This window comes from Kwoniella shandongensis, chromosome 6, assembly GCF_008629635.2.
Source record: "Kwoniella shandongensis chromosome 6, complete sequence".
Lineage (NCBI taxonomy): Eukaryota > Fungi > Basidiomycota > Tremellomycetes > Tremellales > Cryptococcaceae > Kwoniella > Kwoniella shandongensis.
Genome location: NC_089292.1, coordinates 46,130 through 61,627, shown reverse-complemented (window position 1 = coordinate 61,627; position 15,498 = coordinate 46,130). Strand labels below are relative to the sequence as shown.

Genomic DNA, 15,498 nt, shown 5'->3' with positions numbered 1-15,498 from the left:
CATCTGCTCTCCTCTCGCTCACGAAGTGATGTTTTGCATGTGTTGCTTCGAATTGATAGATGCGAGTTATGTACAGATGTATAATGAATGATCTCCTTCTACCTGAGACTTATGCGATGCTTCACGACCCTCCTTATTAATCTCATGATGCGTCTACCTCATCACCTGGCAAGTCGGACTTGTATCCAGTCTACCAGTTTGGATCCCGCTCCGCTTAGATCTTTGCTAGTCGTGTAAGATATGATTCCACCACCCGTTTACCGTTTCTGTGAACGACCAAAGAATCATTCAGCTCAACATCGAAAACGAACCATGTGGCTATAGGACGATCACCACCCACCTCAGATTTAACAACCTCATCCGCTCATTGGCCAAATGTCCCGCATCCGAACTTTGTCCCAAGGGCAGATGGACGCAAGGCGCTCCAAACTCCTTCTCAAGCCAAAAGACCGTAGGGACCGTTCCACCTTCTCGGATCTTGAGTGGGGGCACGCCCCAAACATCTTGTACAGAAGCTTCGAGTGCTTTGAAGTACGGTGAGTCGAGAGAAGTGAGCCACCATGATGCTGAATGAGTGATTTTGATCTACAGCAAGTCATAAACGAGAGGAATCAGCTCGTCAACTCGAAGACATCTGAAGCAACACGGAGTATCTCCGTACTCACCTCGAATCGATTAGGCGATCCCAAACTCCCAAAGGTCTTCTCGCAAAACTCTTTCAACCCTTTCACAATCACTTCCATATCCTGATCAGGCACAATTCTCATCGAAATGTCCGCCGTCACCTTCTTCGGGATGACAGTCTTGTTTCCAGAACCGGTCGAGGTGATGCTGGCAATTGAGAAAGAGGGTTGACGCCATACTCGGACGAGTTCTTCGAGCGGTCGACCGGATGCCGTGGCGACGTCCCGAAGGAGAGACATTTCTTCGGGTGTTTCGGGACGGACAGAGTCGTCTGTTGACGCAAGACGAAAAGAGTCAGCAAAAGAGCAATGTATGTCTGCTTAGCACTTACAGAAGCCTGGTACTTTTACTCCTGTAGAATCCGAGATCGCTCCCAGCATTCTCACGATATCGAACATGGGTTCTGTCGTCGCTCCTCCATCAACACCGTTATGCAGATCTGCCACCGCACTTGACACTGCCAGATTGGCATACACCACACCTCTCATCCCGAATACCACACAAGGGTCTGCTTCGTCGATCCACGTAGAGTTTGAGAGTAGCACAGCGTCGATGTGACCGATATCGGATTTGTGAGCACGGACGGCAGTGGCGAAACCGCGACTGCCTGCTTCTTCCTCGCCCTCGATGATCATGACGAGATCGACCTCGAGCTCTCGCCGTTGACGAAGGGAGGCTGCAGCACATGCAACAGCGAGAATCGGACCTTTGTTGTCGGTCACTCCTCGGCCATACAAATAACTGTTGGAGCATCAGTCCCAGTTGCTATACACGTATGGGCTGCTCCACTCACCCATTTCGCCCAGATAGCTCCCAAGGGTTGGTCTCCCAATGTGCCTCATCGGCGGGCTGAACATCGTAATGACCTATACGATAGATTAGCACCGGAACCTCCAGTTATTAGGTCCAGCTCACCATAAAACAATAATCGCTTTCGCGGTTTGCCAGTATCTTTCCCTTCGAATGTAGCCAACACTAACGGGTTCTTCCCTTGCTCACCAGAAAGCTGTAAGGTATCGCCGACTGTTAGCATTGGTCCAGACCTTTTTTTCACCGACAAACACTTACCACTTCCGAGTTGGCACCGAGTTGAGATAAGATCTTCTTCAACAGATGAGCTCCTTGTCGACAGCTAGAAAAACTGTCAGCGTGTTGCCCAAGTACTTGGCCATGGTTGCTCAGGTACATACCTCTCTCGATGCGCGTCATCGCTGACTGTAGGAACAGAGACCAACTTGGACAGCGCATAAAGCATCACATCACCCTCGCCTTCCACGTCAATCTCTTGATCGTGCTTTGATTTATTGGGCAGCTCCACTTTCCATATCTACTTAGACGATCAGCTTTGCATCAAAGCCAATATAATGAGGACGAGTTCGCTTACCTTGACATAAGAGTCACTACCCGTTGTGATCAACTCCCATCCGTCTCCTCTGAGCGTCGGTATGACCGTACTGCTCATGACCGTCCCATTATGAGCCTTGAAGGCTGCCGTACAATCGAACTCTTCATTCATCCTCAATACCCTCCCATCGGCTGAAGTGGTGTACACATCGCTGCCCAATACCGTCATGGCCATAACGTCCGCATCGTGCGCTTCGATCGTTCGCACACATGCACTCGTTTCCATGTCCCACACAATGATCTCTCCGCCTTGTAATCCTGCATAAAGGAGTGAATCTCTTACAGCGAAAGAGAGGACGCCACCGGGCAAAGCGTCAAAGTGTCTCACGAGGGTGAGACCACCACCGACATCCGTTTCCCAGATCTTGACGTCTGAATCGCCACTCCCGCTCACCAGCCATTTGCGTCCTTCCGGTCGGTCGATCATGAGCATCGCATAGACGTATCCGTAATGCGCAAAGGCACGACGTGAGTCTGGTGAAACTTCCAACTCTGTCGCCGGATGGTCCGCTCGATCATTCAAGCTGAGTTTGTCGAGATCAGCTGATGACAAGAAATCTTTTCGATTCGTCGAAGCCGGTGTAGAGAATGCCGAGACCACGGGCGACTTCGGCGTAGAGGCTCCGCTCTGAGATGCTCCGCTGGGTGGATTGTCAAAGAACGTATGAGGCTTGTATCGACCAGTACGTTGAGACGGGCCGGATTTGGATAATGGATCAACACCGTTGGTCTTGAGAGGAACGACCTGAACCACACTAGCTGCTGAAGCACTTATTTTCCGTCGACGGGCAGGTCCAGGTCCAGCAAAGTTGACCCATTCGATAGAAGCGCTCTGTGAGCCTGTATTAGTGTATCAGCATGACGATTGTCGCCTTAACACATAAGCAATGACCCACCAAAATACAAAGTGCCACCTTCTCTCTCGTCCCATGCAAGCGAGTAGATGTCGCCAGAGGTATCGTCGCATGGGTGGATGATATACATGAGTTCAAGTGTCTTGGTCGACCAAATCTGCAGCAGTGATCACGTCAGTCAACGTCCAAAAACCATGGACGAGTTAGCTTACTCTGACATCGCCTGAACCTGTAAATCAACTTCGTCAGCGAAGGGTATCTTGAGAAGCATCGACACCACTCACTACTAGAGCTGACCAGCCAACCTCTGTCTTCGATGACGAGCAAAGCAAGGATACTGCCTTCATGACCAAGAAGTCTGTACATGGGCTGCAACGAAGCTCTCGAGAACACCTGAACAAATCTCGTCAGCATCACCTCCGCGATAACCATGAGAATAGAGGTGAGTTCTCAACGGGTCAATACTCACGGCAATCTCGTTGTCCACACTTTGACAACCAGCATATACATACTTCTCATCCGCAGCAAGACTCAAGACCCTGCCATTGCCGACGCTGAGGAGATGCGACAAAGCAGGCATCTTTCCCTTTCTCTCCCTCGTCAGCGAGTCTGGGATATCATTTGTATCGTGTTCAAGTTTGAGTTGAGCGAGTTTGGATTGCAGAGGCAGAGGTAAAGGGGGAAGTTGAGTGGGTTGAAGTGAAGAGCCCAGTGAGCCACGCAATAAGGTAGGAGGAGGGACAGGTGGAGGTCGTACAGATCGAGGGATTTGAACATTGTTGATTTGAATGGATTTCGAGTGAGAGTGCGTGTCCAAGTTGATGACAAGCCCAAGTTTCGGAATGGGATTGGGAGATGTAGTGTTAGGGTGGGTGAATGCAAAATACCCGGTGTGACGGTCAGGCGGGGATAACATTGGAGAGAGAGGCGGTGTGGCCAGGGAGTCGTATAAGTTGGGCAAAATGCGATGATCATTGAGTGACATGGTGTAGTTGTGTGGTTGGGTGGTTGTACGTCGCGAATCAGAGAGTCGAGTGTCGATTGCAAGTTGTCAAAAGGTGTGATGCGTTAGGATAAATCGAAAGATAAAGTCGTTGAGTGATCGGCCAGTCGGCGTGATTGTCAAGCGAGACAATGATAAAGTGGTAGCAGTGTTGGTGGTAATGATAATGAAGGCAGATGACAAAACAGTCAATGCGTGAGCACGTATTATCTCGTATTGTAGACGATCGAGAAGTCGAGCAAGAAGCGAACACAGCAAGTGTCACAGCGTAAGCGGCACAAGCAGAAGCCTAGCCGTGCCCAGCAATGCGAAGGAGGAGTGTAGTGAGTGCAAGACGGGATGAGTCAGGCAGGAAGATCACGAGTGGAACAACGAAGAACAGGGCAATGAGGAAGATGGAATGATCGAGAAGGCGATTGGGGAGTGACAAGACGATCAACGGGGTTGTGGTCGTTTCACGTTGATCGACCACTATCACGAAAGGAGGTTATTGTTCCTTGCCTCCTTTACGCGCGTGATTCTAGAAGTGTGTGTAGGTGTGTGGGTGTGAATGGAGGAAAGCGGATTGGGGGCGATATCAGACTTGGTATGAGGTGGTGACAACGAGGTGACCTCGTGTGTGGATCTGTGTGGTGGAGATGAAGGAGAGAGCAACGACAAGCCCCATCCCCTCGTCCCCGAGTAACGACATCTTATATCCCCTCTTTTACGACGATTTCTTTCCATCTCACCATCACGTCAATCCACCTCATCGTGTAGTCCTTTCATCTCACTCCTCACACGACCAAACGACCAATCACGCAAAGCCGACTCACCTTTTCTCAAACCGCTATCTCTTCTCTCCTCACCCAAATCTACAGGTCTCCTTTCACCACTTTCCCCTTGTCCTATCTCATCGGCGACGACGCCTACGCCATTTGTCGTTATTGCGTCGGAACGACCATCGTCAGTTGGTTGATGAACAAGCGCGGGGTAGGGGAAAGGTGAAGGATCGGGTATGTCGTGTATGGGCGAGATTGATGGATCGAGATTAGGTATCATGTTGAAGATGTGGTCTGATACGCTGATTCGATGTAGATAGTGTAAGATGTGGTTCTATCCGAGAGCAGGACAGGTAGTAGTACGCAGTATGGAAGACGCGACTCTTCTATTCCGGTTCGAAGAGGATCTCGCTGAGAAAGGAGTCAGGTAAGAGAAGATCGTCGACACTTCGTTCAAACCGATGACGATGTTGACGATATATCGCTCGTGCGATGTGCTCTGGACGTCCGAGTTCGAAACTTGTTCAGTCGAGCTCCTAAGGTCCGTGCTCGTGCTCGTGCTCGTGCTCGACGCTAATCTATCACGAAGAAGATAAAGTTGTCGCAACAGTTACGAGACTCGAGTGAAGAAGATGTGCGCACTATTCCAGTTATCTCATCTTGCGACTCATTCTCAGGCACAAACCCGTAATGAAATCCCATCTCCCATCTTCACATCTGGACCAATCCAGTTTGTCTGCTTCGTCAAGTCTCACTCATATCTGCACTCTGACATATATTAATAATGCGCATATTGACCTGAGACGGGACACGCAGACTGATGATGGGTGTATTGCATGCACATGACATAATCCTCGTTTCTAATCTAACAACAATGACTCGACTCATACTCTCCTTGACCCTCCACTTTTATCATCAATATCGTCCACAATTCTCCTCACACGGAGTCCCTTCACACATATATGCAACGATAGTTTTGTTCTATCGCCCGCCGAGTCTCTCAGCTCCTTCCTCTTCTCGCAGCTTTGAGACATTCTTCTTCCAACCCTATAGTTCTGAGCACTTGGACTCCTCCATCTTGGAGTATGGTCACCCCTTGACATTGAACGAAATCAGGTGGTTCCTCGACGCCCTGCAGCAGTAGCAAAATGAGTATCAGCCTAGTTCCCCAAATTACTTCCTCAATTGGCTCGGCAAGTCTAATGTGCTTGGGAATGTGGAGAGGACTACATCAACGAGATGCAACTCACGAGGTACACCGCTCTGACCCCTTCCCTAACAAGCTCGAGGGCACAGCTTGGTCCGCCCGATGTCCTCACACTGCACGGTTCCATCGTCGCAAAGCATTCCGCATCTTTCAACACCTCTCCGATAGGTGGTAGAGCATTCGTCGTCCCATTGCTTGCTTTGACCAACTCTGCATATCTTGCTCGGAAATTGGTCAGAGCATTCGCTTCGGCATGCGTATTCCCTGGAATCTGTCTAGACCATCCATCTCCCAGAATCAATCCTTTCACCGTGTCATCATCTTGGTCTTGCGATGACGAGGTAGCGGCTCCGGTGTTGGCTGATGACGATTGAGGGAAGACGTAGAAATGTTGTTTTAGGGGTTGAAAGTGTTTCGAAGTGCGCGGGAGGAAGAGGGTGGAGCCAACGCAGAATGCAGTAGGGGTGACGTCGCAGTTGAGTGTGAGTTGCAAGCAGTGACGCATGAGAGCGAGGTGTACTGGGTCTGCGTGGTTATTCATTGTTATCCATCAGTTGACTGATCCATCACTCAACCTTGCCGCTCCCGCCTTGATGACAAAGAAACGAAGAAGAACAATAATATTACTCACCTTCAGTGGAACCGGTCACTCTCGCCTCTCCACCAGTTGATCCATCTTTGCTTGCCATACTTGTTGTCGTTGTCGTTGTATTACCGTTCACTTTCCCTCTTGTTGCGATAACATCAACATCAACCGTCTCATCCGTGTTCTTCCTGTCATGAACCATGATACTCGCTCGAACTCCATCAACATCACCCGGATCACCTCCACCTTCCGAGTTATCTCCGACGGAATTTGAGCTTCGTGGCACTAGATTAACCAGGATCTTCGACTTCTGATTAGGTGCGAGGGTGAGTGTCAACGTCGTGACGCAGGGTGCGAGGACGGGTATAGCTGGCGGGGGCAGAACGACGGCGTTGGCATGCACAGTGGTGGTGGTAGTAGTTGGCAGAGGAGTGGCTTCGGCAGTTGGGGGACTGGTCGCAGCGGAGGAGACTCCTTTTTGTTGATCTTCCATATTATCACCAAATTGAGATCCACCCTCCAACGAAGGCGTCGTTGCTCCATCCCCATTCTCACCTCTCGGCACGCCAAGTTCTTCCAACCTCTTTTCATACTTTTCCACCTTCTCCTTTTTCCCCTTCCTCCTCGCAATTTTCAGCTTTTGCAAGAGCGCCTCCAGTTCCTCTTCTTCCACCTTTGACAATGCCGTTCCTGCATCTTTCTCGTCTCTTTTCAGGTCGATCTCGGCGAAACTTGTCGAAGATAGGTTGTGAACGGCGATGACGAAAGTTCGTTCGTGTTTCGATATGTTCGTCACAACGAAACCTTGGGCAGGCGGCCATGCAGTTGACGTCACTGTCGAGACTAAACCAAAGTCGAGAGCTCTCGGTTCTACCTTGAAAGCGGGGACCTTTCTGACTATAGCCTTAACAGCTAGCGCTTGATCGTTCCAACTATCCAACACATTCTCGACCATTATCGTCTCCTTGTAATCTCCTACCAGACTCGGTGTGAACGAAAAGTTCTCTACTTCCTTTCGCCCAAATGCTGAGATGACGCCGTATCGACCCAAACCCAATTTGAGATCGCCTGATGCGATGGATCCGGACGTTCGAAGTCGGAAAAGTCCAATACAGTCGGATTTGTTCTATAGATGGTGTGTTAGAACAGTACGCATCGAGCATAGGCAAAGACCCCGTCGGTCAACCACCAGCCACACTCACATGGATCACGACCACTTTGCTCTTCACTTCCCCTTTGTCACAAGCTCCAAAATTGATCGAACTCTGCTGTACTTCCAACACGCTCCTTACACATGAGCTCCGAATGATCAGATCCCTAATCGGTAACTCCGCGAACCCGGCACTTCCACCTTCAGCTCCGCCTCCTCTGCCCGCAGCATTGAGCAACTTCCTATCAAACTCGACCAGTTTGATGAAGACTCTGGAATCCGCTCGTTTCGCTCTCGTCTCAATGTGAGGCCTCGTACTTCCATTAGGCGTCATGATCACGATCAATCCTCTCATCTTCCCAGGTTCGACGTTCATCATCCTCGCAGGAATCAGTTTCCCGGTACTGACGAGATTTGTCAGTTCTTTCCTAAGGGCAATTGTGCGTCGCACAAAGGCTTCTTCTTCGTCCAACGAAGAATGCGTTATTGACGATTTCTTCGCGTCATGCTGCGTGATCGCAAGTAGTAGTTGATCGACTGAGAGTTTAGACAAGTCTGACAAGTCAACAGCATCGGGAAGGAGTTTCGGTTCAGTGAGCTTGGCAGTGAGAGCAGGTGATTTCTGTCCATCACCAGCGGGAATGATCCGTTTCAACAGATCGCTAGGGAGCGTTCCGAGATTTGGTCGAGGTCGACTTGGTCCAGGCACAGTGGGAGTGGCGTGTGCAGGAGCTTGACCAACCGGGTTAGCAGGCGGCAGCATGGTGGCTGTCGCAAACGGGGACGTTGGTGGCTCAGCAAGCGAGTGCGATTGATGATTAGAGTCATGCGGATCTCCGTGTGCGTGGTGGTGAAGATGTGAATGGTGATGTGTGTGGTGATGGTGATGATGATGAGGAGCGTGAACCTGTGTTGATGTCGTCGAGGCAGCTTCGTCCGTAGTGCCAACAGTGGTCGTAGTTGCTGCGACCGCGGCTGTTGCCTTGGCCTTTTTCGTCTTCCCGACCAGTCCCGTAGCTTTCGCACTCGCTGCGAAATCCAGCTTGGGGACTTTCGGATGTTGGCCAGACAACTTGGTCTTATCTTCAAGTTCGATAGTGTCTAGAAGATGACCTCGTTTCGATCGCGGTGAGATACGATGCGCTGCGACTGGTGGACCGGAAGAGAGATCAAGGTATTCGTATGGTTCTAGCAGATGACGGTCTTTGAACACGACCGAATTGCCGTACAACTGGAGGAGGACATCGGTCGTTAGCGTTGCCTCAATACGAACTGCTCCGATCTCTTCCTGCTTGTGCAGGTGGAAACTCACTTGTACGGGTCTTCCTCTTCCCCCCTTCTTCAAGGCCATAGCCACTGCCGCTCCTACACTCAGTTTCGGCCCTGCTTCCTTCATCGTCTCGTCCTTTTTCGTTCTCCCCGGAACCGACTTGTCTCTGTTCCTTCCCTTCTGGGTTGAAGCGATCCCGGTCCCAGCACCCTTCGTGCTCAGCTCTTGCAGAGTTTCCATGAATCGCTCTTTCAGCTCTCCGTTCGGTGGCGAGGTAATACGTTCATTTGGAGCCCCATCTTCTGCGTATTTTCCTCCATGATTGGATGATTTGGAGTGACCGTTCGAAGCAGAGTGAGATGGTTCATCTTCTGCTTTGACGTAGAGTTCAATATCCTCAGGTTGTGATGCTGAGAGGTCAAGGACCAATGGAGCGTGAGAGAGGTTCTCGATGTGTACAGTTCGAACAGAGGGGTAGTTGATGACGACGGACCCAAAGTCGAGGAAGTTGCTGCCGGATGGAGTGAGGATTCGGTAGAGGTGAGAATGAAGGGTAAGGTTGTAGACTGGAGGGGAATTAGCTGACGCTAGACTTCTTCCGCATACTCGGCACTCACCATCAACATTGCGTGATCTGATCTCGACGACTTGGTCTGCAGCGGGAACCTAGTCAGCTTCACCCATCGCCATAACCGCTGAACTTGGTGACCCACCATTCGCTCTGTTCAACAGATTCCTCACAAAGATCTCCTTTTCGTACTTTTCATTAATCCTCCTGGGGAAAAACTCCAGTTTCTCTTCCACTTTCTCCTTGGGCGGAATCACGATCACGTTCCTGTTGCTGCTCAACACTTTGCTAATTGCCGCGATCTCGACTTTGGCGCTCAAGGACGAAAGATTCTCAATCGAGAGGATGGTGGATTTACTCGCCCCGACGGTAGTCTCTCCGAAATCGATCTTGTTACCCGATGACAATCGGATAAGCGAGGTGCAGCTCTCAGCGGAACAGTTGATCGTACGGCGGGTCTTGTTAGATTGAGAAGCAGTGGAGGAGGAGGAGCTGGTAGTGGTGGCTGTCGAAGAGGAGGCTCGTTGGTTCGAGGGCGAAGCGTCAAGGTAGACTCTGAAATTTGATTTTCTCAGTTGTCCAGCGATCTCAGGCGGATTGGTGCCGTCCAGCTTGGGTCGATACAAGACGTAAACTCGGTATTCTGTCCCAGGTCGCATTGTGATTTCTTCGATCTGGTTCGCAATGACCTGTTCGGCGGGATTGTTCGTCAAGGATTGGACAGGCGATCCAGCGGTCAGAGTCGTCAAGAGTTGTTGGTTGGGTCGTGTACTTGATGACGCGCCACCTGAGAAGAAAGGCTGTTCTATCTCGTCGTCGTCCGACTCCGTGCCCAACCCCTCTCCACCATGAGCCAAGTAGCTCGACGTACGCGAAGTCACCCTCGAGAGAGGTCGCGAGGGGGGCTGGGAATGATCCCGCTCCGGGCCACTGACACTCGATGCTCTTTCACTGAACCCCGAGCCGATGGATTCGTCCCCATCGATGTGACGACCAGAGTCCGATGTTGCGGAGATCAACGCACTGGAGAGTTCCGAGCCGTGAGATGTGCCCGGTCGACTGGCTGACGAATCGACTCGTCCTCGTCCTCGTCCCGCCCCATCCCTCGTTGAAGTCCTCGACAGTCCGTCTGCGCTCCATCTGCTCTCCATCTTCGCCGAGGATACAATTCTCGACTGCTTTTCCATGGGCAAATCCTCATCTATATCTTCTCCTGCGACACCTGCTAGTCGAAACACGACATCGTAATCCGACGAAGCAGAAAACTTGACGTCTAGTGGTTTGTCCCCCGTGTTCTTGGAGGTAATCATCTGTCTTGCCCAAACGCCATCGGTGATTTGACCGAAATCAATGTTGGTTCCGCTCAGCACCTTCAAACTCTCATCCAGAGTCTCTGCCAAAGCCGAGCCAATTGCTTTGCAGGTAACCACGTTACCTGACTGATTAACGTTCGAAATGATGAAATCGAACTCGAAATCGTTGACCGCTGCCTTGACCCGGAGATCTAATCTGAGATGTCGACTTGAAAGCGCTGGAAGAGGGACGGGTTGAGACGAATGGTCGACGCCAAAGACATTCTCCGAATCGAGATCACGAAGCTCGAACCATACCGCTTCTTTGTACGGAGCATTTACGACGGTGGTGTTCCACACCAATTCGATCTCCGACCGATTCACGAGTAAGATATCGCGATGATATCTGCCCCCAACGACTGACTCCCCGCCAAAGTCCACTACCATTTCGCCCAAAGATTGCTGAGATCCCATGACTAGACACGAGACTGGGTCAATTGGCGCAGCGGTGAAGAGCGATCTACAAACGGTTGCGAAGAAAGGAAGTGCGATGATCTGATGCGACATGTTCGGTGGAGAAAGCGGAACGTCGTCGACTGCACTGTCACCAGCGGTGAGGGCGCGAATGGTGATAGATCCATGGACGGAGAATGCTCGATGTATAGTTTCTGGTCGACGAGTACTGATCAAAGCTCCACTGCGATAACTGCCCGCCACGGACTGGTTCGAGCCACCCGATATAGAGCCAGTGTCTGAGGCTCTTCCATCGCCAGGTGGAAGTCCAATCGGTTCGATCTCGGAGGAATGAGTTCGAGAGAGTGCAGGTTTGACACGAGGGGTGAAGCCGCCGTCATTCAGACTAGGAGAGTCGAGGTTGGCGGGTGTAGAAGGTTGACTGTGAGGGGTGGGTTGGAAGGCAAGGAAGATGGTATAGGTGGACGAGGGAGGAAGGCTAAGGTTGATGGTTGCCGTTCCAGCGGTAGTTGAGACGGACGAAGTAGAAGATGAGGATGATCTTGCACCTGAAACAAATTTAGCATGATTCAGTCCTTATGATCGCAAAGCTCGCAGCTCACTTCGATCATCATCTCCGACCCAGAAGACCAGTTGACCGTTCAAGTCGCTTTCCACCTCCACTTCCACCTCCTTCTGTACCAAATTCTTCAACGAGAATGACCGGACTTTCCTCTGCCCACTCTCACCGTTGCCATCAAGGTAAGTAGACTGAAGATGTATCCATCCGGAAGGTACGTCGAGCGTTTGGATGAGCTGGTCCTGTTTCGGTAGAGCCAGCTTGGTGATGGGTTGCTGACTGGTGGTTGCGGGAGTCGACGATATAGAATTCGACGGATTTATGGTTAGGGGTTGGGATGGAAGTGGAATAGTGGATGTCTCTTCGGCTTTGCCATCTCCTGCGGTTGCTTCTTCCGCGTTTCCATTGGACACCGCTGTCTCCGTCTGCTGCTGCTCATCTGAACCAGGACTGAGATATCCCTCTGCCATGCTCACAAGCCCCTTGACCCCAGCTCCCACCATCCCCTCGATACTCTGCACAAGATTTGACATCTTCTCTCTTTCTATACACAATTGATATTAATAGGTCGGGGAGGTGTGATGCGATGCGGAAGGTCGATGAACCAGAAGACCAAAGGTCCGCTGGTTTATTGGTTATTCATCGCGGTGAGGTGTAGAGTGGAAGCGATAGGTAGGGGTGATGTGATGTCGCCTCCTTCTCGCTGCGGTCGGGTCGGGTGGGTTGTGTGTTGTGATGACGGTGGATCGTCGGAGAAAAGAGATGTAGATGGGGGAACCCTTAGTACTGAATCCAAGCTTGAGTGATGTGCACGCTCGTTGGTCGAGTCTGGTCACACGAGCGAAAAAGAGGATGACCGAGGTTGACGGGGATCAGGCGATGTGATGAATATGTATCGAATGATCAAAGTGGGATGATGCTTGTCGTGTATAAAATCACAGAGAGATGGGACGAGGCTGTGTATATGTCGAGATGTGACTACCCAGAAAGAGGAAAGGAGGTGATATTGTGTCTCGTCACCGAGGACAGGTGAGGTGGATTGATCGTCGTTGGTGTAATGTTTTCGCACTATTGTGAGTGGATTTCGTTCCTTCCTTCGTTGTGTCCTTTGTACTTCGGAAGCGTGCGTATGTATAACACAGAGATAGAAGGCTTGTGGCCTTGTGGGCCCTCTCTGAGAGGTAGAAGTTGTATGCAATTGTGAGTTGAAGAGGGAAGGAAGGACAAGAGATGTAGATAGGTTGTAATTTGGTGTGATGGGATACGAGTGTGAAGGGAGAAGCCGGGAAGGATTCGTGGCGCCGAAAGAAAATATGGCAACCTCGGCTCTGGTCGTTTATGCATCTCATACTACATAGACCCATATGGAGGTGAGCACACACGACCATCTATATGGGATGAAAGGTATATATGCATGGATGACCTGATCTATGTATGATTCGTACGATATATGTGTACAAACGAACTCTCTCCGACTTGTGCTTCAAGCGTTGTCAATTACTTCTTCAACTTTGCCACACCTCCTGCCTTTTTGATCATCCTCTTGATCTCCCCTTCTGTCTTTTGCCAGACGTTCAACTTGTGGTCCTTCGCCATGGACTCGGTGTCATCGTCGTACTTGTCGACGAGATGTTGTAACCATGTTCTCTCGGATGTGGATGTATGTCTTTCGACGGGTGCGCCCGTTGCCGCAATCTCCTCGAGTTCTGCACACGATGGGTTGATCAGTCATCATGACGCATTTGTACACACGTGTACTCCTTGCACTCACTTCGAACAACTTCAGTCTTCCCTTGGACCACCTCTGGCTCGTACTCCTCTTCATCTGCCATCTCCTCATCTGCCTTCTCCTCCTGCTCCTCTTCATCGATCACGATATCCACAACGTTCCCTTCCTCATCTCGGATAATCCGACCGAAACCAACTTTGACGCCGTCGAGTGAGCCCTCAGCAGGTACTTGGGGGAGCTTAACTCGCTGTGATCGGGAGGACGAAGGGCCCTTGGGGATAGGGATGGAGGGGAGAAGACCGAGAGCGGCGTAGCTGTGATCGAAGTGAACATGTCAGTATACTCGTTGTCACAAACAGCGACATCGTGCATCCTATGTATCACTTCGATCTAGCGACACTGGGCAAGCTTCGTTCTCACTCACTTTTGGAAAACCGTCTTCTTCTTATCCCATCCTTGCTGCAACACGTCTGGTCCCACCAACACGGGCGCTTTCTTCTCCTTTTGCCTCAATCGCTTCCGCGAGTTCACTCCCGGTTTACGGTTCTTGTGCGACTTTGCCTTGTTCCTCTGTCTTGGGTTCGCCATTGTGTGAGTATCCAAGTCTTTGTTGTGATGAATGAAGGATGGTGCAGATGGAACTCACAATTATTGTTGTCTAACTTACACAAAAAGCTTTCAACGGTCACAAATCTTAATCGTTACGTAACTGACGAAAACCTCTTTCAACAACGGAACAAACTCCCTCTCTCTATCACCTCGTCATCATTATCATTCACTTCCCATTCCTCACATCTCCATCCATTCTTATCCTTTCAACATCTAAAGTTACATCCGCAATCGATTTTCCAGTCCCCTTTCACCTTCCAACGAACCCTTCACGCTAGCATCAAATCATCAAAATGGGCGGAGAAGGTACGTATCAATCAATCATGCTCGTGGAGCTGCGTTGTAGTGTCGTGTGCTGACTTTGTTAATTACTCCCTTTCTCTCCGTCTTCCGCATCGCTTTCTTACGGACGACCCTCACAACTTGTCAACTGACACGTTCAATACGCCACTCGATGCTTGGACGACACTCTTACTTGTACGATACGTGGTCTTGATACGACGGCCGGAACCCCACAGGCTGGCTGTTCCTCTTCGCGGTCCTCATGGCCGCGGTGCTCCTGTTCACCATGGTGTTCTTTGTGAGTGCAGCGAGATCTTGTACGCAGGTTCTACTGATTACTGACTTCTGTTGCGCATAGATCATCATGTTCTCTGACCTGGAGTGCGGTACGTCGAGACATTCCTTCTCAAAGTGCTATCACAACGTCCCAAATACACACAGCTTACACTCACTTTGACCAACAGACTACATCAACCCTATCGACCTTTGTAACAAGCTCAATCAAGTGAGTCAGCGGGACTGGAGGAATGGTCATATAGCTGACCCTTCGCTCTCCAAGTTCGTCTTGCCCGAGATGATTGCCCACGCTTTCCTCACTCTTTGCTTCCTTCTTTCCGGACAATGGCTCGCGTTCCTCCTCAATGCGCCTTTAGTCGGATACAACGTCAACAAGTGAGTTGCGCCGGGTCTGCCCGCTTCGACACGTGTGCGGATTGTGCTGACAAACGATCTCCTGTCTTTCTCCTCACTCTGCATTATCTGAACACCACAAACTCACTACTTGGCCTAATCCCTTACGACTACCTCTGTCACCCCGCACCACCACAGGATCATGGCCAAGAACCACATGTACGACGCCACTGAGATCTTCCGAACACTGTCTGGACACAAGAAGGAGAGCTTTATCAAGCTTGGTTTCTACCTCGTCTCCTTCTTCTACTACCTTTACCGGTGGGTCATGATCTAAGATTTCAGATCTGGGAATGAAGCTCACCTTTGAACCCAACGTAGAATGATCCTTGCTTTGATCTCCGAGAGCGACTAAACTCCTCTGTAAGGGGTGCCT

At 50.6% G+C, this 15,498-nt stretch overlaps 4 protein-coding genes across 4 annotated transcripts; 1 reads left to right on the top strand and 3 right to left on the bottom strand.

Moving 5' to 3' along the window:
* Positions 1-214: 214 nt before the first annotated feature.
* On the bottom strand, positions 215-3,927 carry CI109_103345 (uncharacterized protein; the record flags this gene model as incomplete). Its single annotated transcript, XM_032005574.1, has 13 exons — positions 215-266; positions 341-585; positions 666-955; positions 1,016-1,425; positions 1,478-1,550; positions 1,600-1,690; positions 1,753-1,816; positions 1,875-2,011; positions 2,069-2,928; positions 2,985-3,099; positions 3,155-3,171; positions 3,227-3,335; positions 3,412-3,927. 13 exons carry the CDS (start codon positions 3,925-3,927, stop codon positions 215-217), a joined length of 2,979 nt encoding a protein of 992 aa, XP_031860063.1.
* Positions 3,928-5,706: 1,779 nt separating this feature from the next.
* Positions 5,707-12,345, bottom strand: CI109_103344 (uncharacterized protein; the record flags this gene model as incomplete). The annotated part of the gene is made up of 8 exons (XM_032005573.1): positions 5,707-5,838; positions 5,957-6,438; positions 6,545-7,625; positions 7,702-8,880; positions 8,962-9,485; positions 9,537-9,572; positions 9,633-11,801; positions 11,856-12,345. The coding sequence occupies 8 exons, from the start codon at positions 12,343-12,345 to the stop codon at positions 5,707-5,709; spliced, it is 6,093 nt and encodes a 2,030-aa protein (XP_031860062.1).
* A 964-nt stretch (positions 12,346-13,309) lies between these two features.
* On the bottom strand, positions 13,310-14,129 carry CI109_103343 (nucleolar protein 16; the record flags this gene model as incomplete). The annotated part of the gene is made up of 3 exons (XM_032005572.1): positions 13,310-13,518; positions 13,584-13,855; positions 13,966-14,129. 3 exons carry the CDS (start codon positions 14,127-14,129, stop codon positions 13,310-13,312), a joined length of 645 nt encoding a protein of 214 aa, XP_031860061.1.
* A 314-nt stretch (positions 14,130-14,443) lies between these two features.
* CI109_103342 (uncharacterized protein) lies at positions 14,444-15,477 on the top strand (the record flags this gene model as incomplete). The annotated part of the gene is made up of 7 exons (XM_032005571.2): positions 14,444-14,456; positions 14,669-14,730; positions 14,791-14,818; positions 14,897-14,937; positions 14,992-15,104; positions 15,261-15,383; positions 15,444-15,477. 7 exons carry the CDS (start codon positions 14,444-14,446, stop codon positions 15,475-15,477), a joined length of 414 nt encoding a protein of 137 aa, XP_031860060.2.
* Positions 15,478-15,498: the final 21 nt, after the last annotated feature.